This window comes from Panicum hallii, chromosome 2 (assembly GCF_002211085.1).
Source record: "Panicum hallii strain FIL2 chromosome 2, PHallii_v3.1, whole genome shotgun sequence".
In the NCBI taxonomy this organism is placed as follows: Eukaryota; Viridiplantae; Streptophyta; class Magnoliopsida; order Poales; family Poaceae; genus Panicum; species Panicum hallii.
The window spans coordinates 2,108,113-2,121,659 of NC_038043.1; the positions used below are offsets into that span (position 1 = coordinate 2,108,113).

General features: G+C 45.4%; 1 protein-coding gene across 1 annotated transcript; it reads left to right on the top strand.

Annotated features, from left to right (window-relative positions):
- The first annotated feature begins 749 nt into the window (after positions 1–749).
- LOC112883258 (protein ETHYLENE-INSENSITIVE 2) lies at positions 750–7,985 on the top strand. Its single transcript, XM_025948532.1, has 8 exons — positions 750–937; positions 1,719–2,376; positions 2,849–2,935; positions 3,102–3,215; positions 3,313–3,525; positions 4,126–4,305; positions 4,415–7,063; positions 7,195–7,985. The coding sequence occupies exons 2-8, from the start codon at positions 2,116–2,118 to the stop codon at positions 7,510–7,512; spliced, it is 3,822 nt and encodes a 1,273-aa protein (XP_025804317.1). The 5' UTR covers positions 750–937; positions 1,719–2,115; the 3' UTR covers positions 7,513–7,985.
- Positions 7,986–13,547: the final 5,562 nt, after the last annotated feature.

Sequence of the window (13,547 nt, forward strand, 5' to 3'; positions counted from 1 at the left end):
TAAGTGACAGTCACACTTTTTTGCAAGACAAACAATTGAGATCAAATCAGCCTTGATTAGTCATGAAAGTTTTACCCAAGAAAAATTGCCTATATTAAATGAAGTGAGATGCCAAATAATAAGTTAACGTAGCATTAAACATGTGTATTTAGACTGGTGGAGACAAGCCCGTTACCTGGTCTGAAGTCAAAAGAACTAATGATAAATTTTATGTAAAAGTAATGAAATATTAGAAAGCTACAAAAAGGTTAGACATGTATTAGCAGTTTAGCACGGGGTCTAGTAGAAACCTATCTTGATCACGAACCAAGTAACCAAAAGTGGCAAGCATTACTGTCAACACAATCAAAAGGATGCCACCTTGACACTTTCATGTTATCCGGAACAGTGAAAAGCAACCAGCACTATGCTGCAATCATGTTGCGATTTTATTATACTTAATTATTTGCATAATCTTTTCTGCAATTTTCAAACTATTTCATCAATACCCATGTTTAGATTAACCAAGCCTTTTACTGTATCTTCCACCTTTATCCTCCTTTTTTATATTTCTAAATTTGAACAGGCAAATTCAAATGAATAAATGACAAAACCACCCAAAAAAGAGGAAGCATACATTTTCTCAAATGAGGGCTAGTCCATAGACCCAGTCTTGTCACCCGTGAAAGCAGGAGACACTGCACAGTAAGCGCAGAATCTTCCCAAAAAAATATAAATAAAAAATCACGAAGAAGCCAAGACGGAAGGAAAAAAAAAGGAAAAAAAACACAGAAGAAAAAGAGCTGAGAGCAAGCTGAAAGCTGAAGGCCTCAGCAACTGCTCGTTCTCGTTCCTCTCTTCTTCCTCAGATAAGGAGGCCCCAGGCCAGGGAAAAAGCTGCGATTTTTTTTCCTTAATCAGTCCGAGCGCCTCAGCCGCCTACCAGGAGCAGCAGGAGGTATGATTCTCGCATTGCTCGCCCCCCGCGTTTCTCCGCGATTTTTGCTGTTTTTTCGAGCTCCTCTTGCGAGTTTTCTCCGGTTGGAATCGAAGGGCTGCGGCCGAACGCGAGTACTAGCAAGTCCCTTCGATTGCTAGGAGATTTCTGAGTGGATCCCGCTGGGCTGCTTCGTCCTCGCCGCCGATTCGCGGGAGGAAGCAGGTCCTTTGGAAACGATCTCACTGGTTTTTTTTTTGGCCACGCTCCCCCCCCCCCCCCCCCAACCACCACCAAAGATCAGAATCAGATCCCTAGACGAGCTGTGCCGCCCTCCCTCATTTCTGTAAATCTTCTGCCTTTTTGGTGATGTTTTGACTTGCGAGTGCTTGCTGTTTGCTGCGGCTGCTTCTCTCTCATCTCCTTGTTTTGGAGCTTTCTGGGATTTCGTCAATTTGTGAGATGAGCTCGTGAAGCTTATGGCTGTGGAAGAACAGGAACGGATCAATTTTGCGCTTGGGCTGGGGAAAGTCTACGAAAAGAGTTTTGGCTTAAAGATGGAAGCTTTTGGGGGTTTCTCCGATGCGAAATAAATGCATTTTTGTATGTAATTGATTGATTTGGTTGGCGCTGGGCTATAAGTGTTCTTGATTTGCCGGTTTTATGCTCCGGTTGCTTCTGCAGCTGCAATTCCCCCCTTTTCTTTTCCCCTTCGAATTTGGTCCCCTATAAAAGTTTGTTCTTTTGGCGTGAAGGGTTTCGGTTTTTTGTTGCTGATTGGGTTGTTTTGATCTATCTGCAGGTGGACAGGCTAGGTTTAATTGCTTCCTTGGGCACAAAGATCCACTATCTTGGTAAAAATCCAATCTTTATTTGTACTGTTTTCTTCCTGGGAAAACCTCCTTCGTGGGGTGGATAAACTGCCCGGTCAGAAGGAGTACGCACCACCTTTTCCGGAAAAGGAAACTGGGAACTACTGTCAGTCTCTGCCACGATCCTTGTCAAGAACCATGGTTGTTCAATTGCCATGAAGCTGCATGAACTGGATACACCTGAATGCTGTGATTCCTATGCAGATGATTAGATCAGTGGTGTCAGTTATTGGGGGTTCGATCAGATGTATATGAATAATAGCAGGATTGTTTGAGAGACCAGAGTTTGCTTCTCTCTGCGCAGGAAGGCATTCTTTTTGCTGTGCCATGGATGTCACGTATGTTCAGCAGGGTGTGGGATCTATGGATGCCAGAGGCGGTGTGCCTAATCTTTTCCATGCCCTTGGACCAGCACTCCTGATATCAATGGGGTACATTGATCTCGGGAAGTGGGTGGCAGCAGTGGAAGCTGGTTCTCGGTTCGGATTCGATCTTGTGCTGCTGGCTCTCATTTTCAACTTCACTGCAATTGTATGCCAGTACCTTGCTGCTTGCATTGGCATGGTCACTGGGAAGAATCTTGCAGAGGTATAGGTTTACCTGTTTGTTCCTTGGTTTTGCTGACGTTCTGTTGAGATGTAGTTCAGTCGACATTTGTTTCCATTTCACAATGCTCATCGTGGTTTCATATCCAACTGAAGCTGAAGGAACTGAGAACAGTAGAGCGTAGGGACACTTAGTAAATGCAGTTTGTTGGTAAAGAAAATGGGTCAACGGGATACTAAATGAAAGAATGCTTTTCTCTTTATAATGCAATTTTAGCACTGGATGTCGGAGCCTTTTTCCTTGTTTTTTTTTTTTGGGGGGGGGATGATGGAAAATGAACTTTCAACTCATCTTAGGGTTCTTTCTGTAGCTTCCACTTTAACAATGGATAGAAAAAATAAATATAAAGCTTTCCTTGTAAATTTCCTTGCTGTGTCAGAGCTTTTTTTTTTTACTTGCTCATGATATTGCTTTGAAGTTGCTAACTTTTCCATGCTTTTGACATGAAACAAAGATATGCCACCAAGAATACAACAAGCCAACATGTATCTTCTTGGGTGTTCAAGCTGGATTGTCATTGCTGACATCAGAGCTGACTATGGTATCTACACACTTCCTTGGATGTCTCCCTCGTCTTGGATGTTTAATCTGTGAATTCCCAGCCTTTTAGGCATTGTTACATGCATTCTACATTGGCAAAAATATTTAGCAAGTAGTTTGGAGTTTTGGACCTGCTATATTCTGATGGCTATATCTGGAATTTTCAGATATTTGGCATTGCACTTGGATTCAACCTCCTCTTTGAATATGATGATCTCATCACAGGAATATGCTTTGCAACAGTTGTACCTAATCTGCTGCCATATGCTATATCCCACCTGGTAAAATTACTACTTCAACAAGGATACTTGCACAAAAATTGTAATATGCTGATGAGACTATATGTTGCTGGTTACTCATCCTTTATGTCTACTCTAGGGAAAGAAGATGGCAGGGACAGTAAATGCCTGCATAGCAGGATTTGCACTTCTTTGTTATGTGTTTGGCCTATTGGTTAGCCAACCACAAATTCCTATCACGGCAAACGTAATATTTCCCAAGCTGAGTGGTGAAAGTGCTTACTCTCTGATGGCCCTTCTTGGCGCAAACATAATGGCGCACAACTTTTACATTCATTCATCAGTTGTTCAGGTATATTTTTGATTAGTGCACTTGGGCTTATAATTTAGTAGACATGGGCTTTTCAGAATTGGTTGAAACCTAACAGTGACACATATTTCGATTTCAGTTTGTTGTTTATATGAGTTTGGAAACAACTAAGTGTTAGGCTGTTAGCAAGGAGTTTACTATTTTAATTATTAGACTTCTGCTCATTCCACTTTAATATTGGATACAACTCGTAAACTATATCTATGTACTCTACCAATTTGATGAATTGTGGCCACACTGCATCCAAATGAAGAATGAAACCAGATGCGAACACATGTTTCACTTGTTTCCATAATTTCATATAGTTGCTCACTATGGGATGCACAATTTGTTCATCTGTACACATTTTCCTCAACTTTTAGCAAGTTTTGATAATTCGTGGAATTTTGAGTCTTGTTTTAGGCTTGGTAGCATATTACCCAACATCGAAATAGTTGCATTTGTAACTTCTTACATTTTGCTCAGTGAATAATATTGACAAGTGCATGGAATGAAAGTAGCAGCAATTTGCACACTTGTGGTATTTGCTCAATCATCTTCACTTTCTATTTGTATTTTTAACCAAGAACATTGTATTTGCAGGGTCAGAAAAGATCGTCTGCAGTTGGTCTTGGTGCCTTATTTCATGACAATCTTTTTTCGATCTTATTCATTTTTACTGGGATCTTTCTGGTGAATTATGTTCTAATGAACTCCGCAGCAGCTGAATCCACTAATACTCTTCTCCTCACTTTTCAAGATGTTGTGGAGCTAATGAACCAGGTTAGAGCCTGCATTTCCTACTTGTGTACCTGTGCTAAGTTTCTGCTGAAAATCTTATTTAGAAGCAATCCTCCTGTGCTTTAGAGCTGAACTTTTGATTATTTTGCAGATATTTGTAAACCCTTTGGCACCAACAATATTTTTAGTGGTTCTTCTCTTCTCCAGCCACATCATCTCATTGACATCTGCTATTGGTAGCCAAGTGATTTCGCAGCATTTGTTTGGTCTAGACATTCCACTGTCAGGGCATCATCTCTTACTGAAGGGTTTTGCCATAGTTCCTACTGTGTACTGGGCAAAAGTTGCAGGTGCTGAAGGGATATACCAATTGTTAATTATATGCCAGATTATTCAGGCCATGCTCCTTCCATCATCAGTCATCCCACTTTTTCGTGTTGCTTCATCAAGAGCAATAATGGGTACCCATAGAGTGTCTTTGCATCTGGAGATACTGGCTTTTCTTGCATTTCTCCTTATTCTATTTTCAAATATCATATTTGTGGCAGAAATGCTGTTTGGTGACAGTGGCTGGATGAACAATCTGAAAGGATATACTGGAAGCCCTGTGGTGCTCCCACATACAGTTTTCATTCTAGTCGCATGTATATCTGTTGCTTTTTCGCTGTACCTGGCTGTTACACCATTAAAATCTGGAAGTAATGAAGCTGAATCGCAGGAATGGTCTGTACATTCTCAGAGAGAGCTCTTGAGTACTTCTCAAGGAAGGGAAGAGGATAAAGTGGACAATGTTATGTATGAGGAAGATCAGAGATCAGATGTTGATCCTTCTCCCAGGGATCTGGTGGACAACCATTCACAAACAGGCATGGAATATATTGATACCTCTGACACTGCTGTTGAATCTGATCATGACTCTCAACAGTCTACTGCCTATGCATCCACTGTTCCAGAAACCTGTCCATCCCCATCATACACTCCTGAGGAGTCAAAATCTGTGGTTGCAGTCAACTGGCCGGAGCCTTTGGAGAAGGTTTCCGCCTCTACTGTGATAGAGGAAAGTACAATAGAAAGTGTGGACTCTAGAAGCACGACCGAAAGGGATGTTTTAGTAGAAACAGATGTTCTTACGGACAAGGATAAGGAATACCTAAATGTTATGGAGTGTGAGAAGTCAGTTGTTGGTAGCACCCCTTCTTTTGTGTCTGACGATGGCCCTCCATCCCTTACCTTCAGCAGGGGGAAAGGTTCAGATGCAGGCAATGGCAATGGGAGTCTCTCGAGGTTATCTGGTCTGGGTCGTGCAGCAAGGAGGCAGCTAGCAGCGATACTTGATGAGTTCTGGGGGCATCTCTTTGATTACCATGGTAAGCTCACTCAAGAAGCTAGCACTAAAAAGTTTGATATCTTACTTGGGCTAAGCCTTAGAACACCTAGCTCAGCTGCAAGAACAGATAAACAAGCTATTGAAATCCCCAAGAGCCCAGTGGTGAGAGACACAATGCGAGGGTCAGCTTTCTTGTCAAACTCAGTGGACCTGATGCCCCCTAAGAATGAGATGTCGAACTTGGAACTTACATATGGGCTTCAGAGGGGCACAAGCATGGGATCATCAACCTGGTCTCAGGGTATGCAGCTACCAAATACACAGCTGCAGAGCTCAAGCAACAGCCTACTTGAGCAAAGCGCAAGACTGAACTCGAATTTTGGTGCGCCATCTTACTCAGACAACAATCAGTTCTACCAGCCTGCAACAATTCATGGGTATCAGCTTACGTCTTACTTGAAACAGATGAATGCTGGCCGAAATCCTTACTCTAGCACGCCACTGGACCCTCAGCGGCTTCCAAAATCATCCACGCCTGCTGCGCCAACCTATGTTGATTCCATGATGCATTCTCGTAACCAGAATCTTCTTGCTTCACTGGGTGCTACTCCTTCACAGATTGCAGCGACATCCCGCATAGGTTCAATGATGGCAGAAAGATCGTATTATGATCCTTCCGTTGTTGATGGGAGTGAAAGTGCTGGCTCATCTGCTTACTCAAAGAAGTACCACAGCTCACCTGATATATCTGCAATAATTGCTGCAAGCAGAACTGCACTGTTGAATGAAGCAAAGTTGGGTGGTGCCATTGGACCCCAACCGTACCTTAGCAGGCTGGCATCAGAAAGATCACAATACGCAAACTCAATAGCCCGTCCTGCAGCTCCCCTAGCGTTCGATGAGCTTTCACCTCCTAAACTCCAAAGTGAGATCTTCTCAGCGCAGTCCAGTATGAGCCCTAGTGCTAGATCCCTATGGGCTAAGCAGCCATTTGAGCAATTGTTTGGCATGTCAAGTGCAGAGCTCAGTAGAGGTGACTTTAATCTTTCTGGCAGATCAGGTGGCATGGCCAAGGATGATTTTTCTTATAAGGAGTCTGAGATGAAGCTTCTTCAGTCCCTCAGGTTCTGCATTATGAAGCTCCTGAAGCTAGAGGGGTCAGGGTGGCTGTTTAAGCAAAGTGGTGGCTGTGATGAAGATCTAATTGATCACGTTGCTGCAGCAGAGAGGCTATTGCTGCAAGGAACTACTGAGAATCAACTGCTTCATGGTGATCTTCAGCAACCATCTTCTGATCAGGCGGACATTCAGTACATGCGCACATTGCCCAACTGTGGAGAGGACTGCGTTTGGCGCGCTTCCCTTGTTGTTAGTTTTGGTGTTTGGTGCATACGCCGAGTGCTAGTTATGTCTCTAGTGGAAAGCAGGCCTGAACTTTGGGGCAAGTATACTTATGTACTTAACCGTCTTCAGGTGAGTTTGTTTTAGTCCCGAACTAATTTAACTTTATGCTCATTTTGGGTTCATAACATGTGAGCTATTAATACGTAGTTCATAATTGCAACAATTCATTTTTGCATTTCTTTTCTCTTAATCTGATGCAGGGAATCCTAGACCCTGCTTTCTCCAAGCCTCGGAGTGCTCTGACCATATGTGCCTGCCTTCAGAAAGACATCAGAGTGCTCAACGGTCCGCCGCACAGTGGACTATCAGCAATGGGTCCCATTCCCATGCCTATCCGGGGCACCTTCACAACTGCAGCAGTGGTCCTGGAGATGATCAAGGATGTGGAGACAGCAGTATCAGGCCGCAAGGGCAGGAGTGGCACAGCAGCTGGAGATGTTGCCTTCCCCAAGGGGAAGGAGAACTTGGCTTCTGTACTCAAGCGGTACAAACGGAGGCTTGCCAGCAAGGGACAATAAGGCATTGGTCGACAGCGATTGCAATTTTAGGGAGTTTGACCATTGTTCTCCAGGGACATGCCATCGGCCTCCTGGAGTCCTGGATTTTTTCGTTGCACAACGTTTGCAGGGACAGGTTGCCTGATGACCAATCCCTTCCAGCAAGTTCTTTTTGTTATTTTTTTTCCTGGCATGTGATGTTGTATAAGGGTAACTACGTATGTGCACAAAAGGACCCCCAAAATGTACAAGGAAAGGAAATGTAGTCTGCTGATGCAGCATTGTAAATTCCACTCTCTGCAGGTTAACCCTTTTTGGGGCCTTCAAATGTTAGTGCCCTCTGTTATGCCCCCTGCAGAGAGGTTGCAAATACTGAACCAACTCACAAATTTGCAGCTGTCACGGAATCATTTTGTAATCTCCTACATTTTGTTCAGAATTATTCCTTGTTTGCCCATTGTGTGATCTGCCATGAAAACGGAATCATTTTGTAATCTCCTACATTTTGTTCAGAATTATTCCTTGTTGCCCATTGTGTGATTTGCCATGAAAACCTGCCTTTTCCCCTTGAAATTCAGTGCTCATCTTCTTTCAGCCCCTATATGTTATAAGATGATTGCAAATAGTGGCAGATGTACTCAACTGAATTTGTAAAAGCAGTTTATACCCTGAGCTTTATGCAGGCTATGAATTAATTTGAAGTTGGGCTCTAGGCATTTTCTTATAGAAGAGGTATCTGCGAGGAAGAGGAGCATTACACTCCCACTGGTCCTCTGATCTGAGGAACCAAAACTGTCAGATACTGTTGCTGATTCGAGAAACTGAAACTGTCAGATACTGTTGCTGATTCGAGAAACTGAAACTGTCAGTACTGTTAATAACCTGAGAAACTGAAACTGGCGATATGGACAGACTGTACTCTGTAGCGGCACTTCTGAAGAGGTTCCTGCAGCTAGCACCGACGACTTGGTACAAGGATGCTGCAGCAGAACTAGCGGCATTATGTAGCGGCAAAGAATGGGATACTGAAGCTCTAGTGGTTCCTTTGCTGAATTTGGAGTCGTCCCAGAGTTCACTGCAATCCGTGTTGCCCTGCTGCCGGTCTTCTGTTTGTACGGAAGATGCGAATGAAACTACAAAGGCAGCAAACGCCATGGCACTCCCGGAGACCATGCGGTTGACTGCACCGATCCATATCTCAGACAGCAAGGTGTTTTGCTAGCTAGTAACATCTTATTCTATTCCCTAATGCTTCTCAACCCTACATTGTTGTTATCAACAGATATGCTAGATTTCACAGCATTTCCAGACCAACCCAGACATAGTAATGTTTGGGAATGTAGACTGTCATCATCCTTGATCCAAATATATAGCTTCCTTGAAGCGATAGTGGATACCCAAGTTTGCGGCGTTGTTATTTCTGTCATGCCTTCTCTGCTGTGGATTCAGTAGCCTCTTTGTATGACCCAGGGGAGGATCAGAAGAAACGCAAATGGGAACAACTACTTCTGAAGTGTGTCGCAGTTGCTGCCAATACTGAAGATGAGTTAGTGCCATTACTACCAGTACAACATGAGGAAGGAAATTAAGATGGTAATGTGAAGCCATAGAACTAGAGCTGATGCAGCATTGCAAAGTCTACTCTCTGCAGGTAGGATCCTTCAAGTGTCATCGCCCTGCAGAGAGGTTGCAAATACTGAACAACTCACGAATTTGCAGTTGTCACGAACTCATTATGCAAATATCTACATTTCGTTTGGGATCGTACTACAAATCTTGTGTCTGAAAATTCATGTCAGCATGGTCTTGTCTCTCGTGTCCCCCCCTTCCTGTTCCTGCCTCCGTGCGCGTCTCCGTCGCGAGCGACGGCGGAGCTCGACCGCCCGGCCCCGGTCTGCTCTGCTCGCTCGGCTGTCAATGTCCCCAATCCACCCAGTCGGCAGCCCACGGCCCCACGCTACAACGCAAGAGCAGGAGCTATCCCGGGTTAGATGCCTCGCCGACCTCCGTCTCCGGGCATTCAGCTCCCTAAACCCTGAGCGGACCCTGAGCGGCGCGCGCGGCATTCCGTCTCCGCCGCCGCGCCGGCAGCGTCTCCGGAGGAGTTTGGACCCTGAGCGGCGCGCGCGGGGAGCAGGAGGAATGGCTAGGCGCAGGCGAGCAAATCTTGACGAAGTCTCTCGCAGGACGCATGGCGGCAGGGGGCCAGCAGAGGTCGTCGGTGGCAGCGCCAGCCTCCGTCTGCTGCTCCGGCGCCGCCCGGGATATTTGCAAAACGCCCCTGATTCGATCCGGTTTAGGGGTTCTTTTGTAAAATACCAGATCAGATATTTGTAAAAAGCTCCCACTTTGGATAATTGCGATCCTATATAGGGTTCTTTTGAAAAATTCCGGATTGAATATTTTGAAAAGGCCCCTTGATTCCGGCGGCTCGACGCCCGCCGGTCCACCAGCGTCTGCCGCCGCCGCCCTCCTCATGTAGTATTCCGGTCGCAAGAGCAGAGATCCATCCTTCGATACCCGCGCGCAGATCGCCGTGCCGAGCGAGAAGCCGGGCGCGGTGGCGTCATCGATCTCCTCCCGGAACACGGCGGTGCCATGGTGGCTGCTAGCTCCGCCATGGAAGGTGAAAAAGAGCTCGAATTTCTCTGTTCCTCTACGGTGACTCGGATTCGGCTCGCTCGAATCCCTCTTGCTCTTGTTGCCGGAGTTGATACCGCCCACTATGCCACACGTGGGCTCTCCAGATCGATCCATGGCCACGTTCCTATCTCTAAAAGGGGAGCAGTGTACAGCTTCTGAGCAGCAGAGGTAACTGAATGCTCGCTGCTTCTTGTGGCTACAGCACGAAAGCTCGCCGTGCAGAACCATGGACACAGATACCTGAATGCGGCTGCCGTTGCAGTCTCCAGATCAGCGCCTGGAAGCTACTACACTACAAGAATCCTGCTAGATTCCCCGGCAGAGAGGTTGTAAAATAGTACTGAACAACTCACGAATTTGCAGTTGTCACGAACTCATTTTGCAAATATCTACGTTTCTTTCAGGATTGTTCTGTTTTCTTATTGTAAAAGGCAGTAAGTCGCCCCCTCCCCAAGAGCAGTTCTTTCCCATGGAGTTCGCTGTTCATCTCTCTCCCGTGTCTAACTTGTTGGAATATTTGAACCTAACCCATATAAATCCAAATAATTTCTATAAAATCTCAAAGATCCATTAGTGCATCGGTGCATGGCAACAATTTAGTCCCACCTTTCTAGTGGAGGTGGAGGGAACCTAACTTAAATAGTTGGATGCTCTCCATGCTCTTACAAGTGTGGGTGAGAGGAAGAAGGAAGAACACGCGCGCTCGCTCGTCTTGCCTCGCCTCGCCGGGCTCGGGCTTCGGGCGAAGGGCGTGGGCGCGCGACGTGCGCGTGAATGGTCCGCCAAAATCCGGGTCCAACTCTTGCGGAAGATTTGTTTTCTGTTACGTCCGTAAAGAGCCGATTGTTCCCCATGATAGGCTCTCAGGTAAAAAGCCGATATGTTCTCCGGTCTCGGGCGAAGGGCGCGCAACGTGCGCGTGAAAGGTCCCGAAATTGGCTGAAAGCCGATTGTTCTCTGGCGGCTTCCTTTTTTGCCACTTTGAACCTGTTACGGATATCACGCGCGGAATTTTGGGAACTCGTAACCGACTAGATTTTTGGGACGCTAAAAACCTAGCGGTTCTCCTTATAAATACGCGCGGGTGGCTGCACAGAAGGGAATAACCTAAGAACGCACAACGCGCCTCACGCCTTAGCCTGCCTGCTACGCCGCTGCGTACGCTACTTCATCCCATTCGTCAGCGTGCACCGGCGATCGGGAGAGCAGGTTCCCGGAACCTCGTCCTCAGCAATTCTGCACTGGGAGAGGGCGAATAAGGTTCTTGGGAAGCGCTCTGCGTGACTGCTCGAACGCTTCCACATCGCCGTCCTCCACGTCCTCGTCACCACGGCTTGTCTACCTCCTAGTCAGTGGGGCACGACTCGGCGTCGTCAAGCGCGCGGAGGTGCTGATCGTCGCCGTCGTCTTCTTTGCCTGGTTATTCCAGTCGGACAAGAAATGTACGGTTTTCTGTCTCTAACTATGCCTTTCATACCTAGTATAATCTGGTTAGGGTTGATCTTGCTGCTGCAATATTTTATCTTAAATTACATTATGAGCATGTTTAGATCTATTCATTTTCTGTACGCAATTTTCGTCATGGTCATGATTTATCTTCGGATTAATTTAAAACTGAAACTCCTATTTTTTCTATCAATTCAAAAACCTTATAATAGGAATTTCAGTTTCATAGCTGGGTTTGTTGATGCTCTGAGACCCGAGAAGTTCTTTGGCGAGCACTTTAAGAGATGGCAAACGAGAGTGATTCTGTGTCTCTCTGCCATGAACGTGTTGTGGGTATCCAAGGGCAAACCTAAGGGGCCTCTTACCCCTAAGCAGGAGAAGGCCTTTACTGAGGCCAACATATTTTTTGTGGGCGCTGTGATCAGTACACTTGTAGATCGTCTACAGGATGTGTACCTCCATCACACAGACGCTAAAAAATTGTGGGACGCTCTGGAGGCCGACTATGGCGGCACAGATACTGGCGCTGAGCTGTACATCATAGAGCAGTACCATGACTATAAGATGACCGATGGAAAATCTGTAGTTGAGCAGGCTCATGAGATACAGTGCATGGCCAAGGAGCTTGAGCACCTCAAGATCAACCTACCCGATAAGTTTGTGGCTGGTGGCATCATTGCCAAATTGCCTTCTTCATGGAGGGATTTCGCCACTACTCTCAAACACAAGAGGATGGAGATATCAGTGTCTGATCTGATAGCATCCCTTGGTGTTGAGGAAAAAGCTCGGGCCAAGGACGGGCGATCTAAGGCTGCTGAGGGCCAGACTAGCGCCAACATGGTGCAAAAGTCTCATGGCAAAGGCAAGGGCAAGGGAAAAAAGACCAAGCCGCAGCCTACCACTACTTTCAAGAAAAAGAAGTTCAAGGAAGGTCAAGAGTGTTTTATGTGTGGATCTACTGATAATTGGGCAAAGAAGTGCCCACACCGCAAAGTAAGGAAGCCTTCACCTGAGCAGAAGACTGTGAACATGGTCACCATGGCTGGAGTGGAAACCAGTGGGTATAATTCTTTACCTTCGGTTTTTTCAGTATTTCAATCTACTAGTTGGTGGCTTAATACTGGTGCAAATATTCATGTGTGTTCTGATGTTATCTTGTTTTCTTCTTACCAGACCGCTCGGGATTCTACCATGATGATGGGAAATTGGTCGCATGCTACTGTTCGTAGTGTTGGCACGGTCGATCTGAAACTTACTTCGGAAAAGATCGTGCAGCTGAAGAACGTGCAGCATGTCCCTACTATCGGCAAGAATCTAGTTAGTGGATCCTTTTTGTGTAGGGATGGTTTTAAAGTAGTGATTGAGTCCAATAAATTTGTTGTGTCTAAGTGTGGACAATTTATCGGTAAAGGCTATGAGTGCGAAGGCTTGTTCCGTTTTTCAGTTTTAGATTATTGTAATAAGTCCGTGAACTTAATTTCTGATGGTATAAATAAGAGCGATGCTTCTGTTTGGCACTCGCGTTTATGTCATCTGAATTTTGGCTCTATGTTTCGACTTTCCACCATGAGTTTAATTCCAAATTTTTCCATAGTCAAAGGTTCTAAGTGCCATAGTTGTGTGCAATCTAAGCAATCTCGAAAACCTCACAAGATGGTAGAGGAGAGACATTTGGCACCTTTAGAACTCGTCCATTCAGATATCTGTGAGATGAATGGCGTGTTAACAGAAGGTGGAAAAAGATATTTCATGTCCTTGATTGACGATGCAACTAGATTTTACTATATGTACTTGTTGAAAACGAAAGATGAGGCTCTTAACTGTTTTAAAATCTATAAGACAGAAGTAGAAATCCAACTTGAGAAAAAGATCAAACGACTTAGGTCCGATCGAGGAGGTGAATATTTCTCTAACGATTTTGACTTATTCTGTGCGGAACACGGAATTATTCATGAGGGGATGCCTCC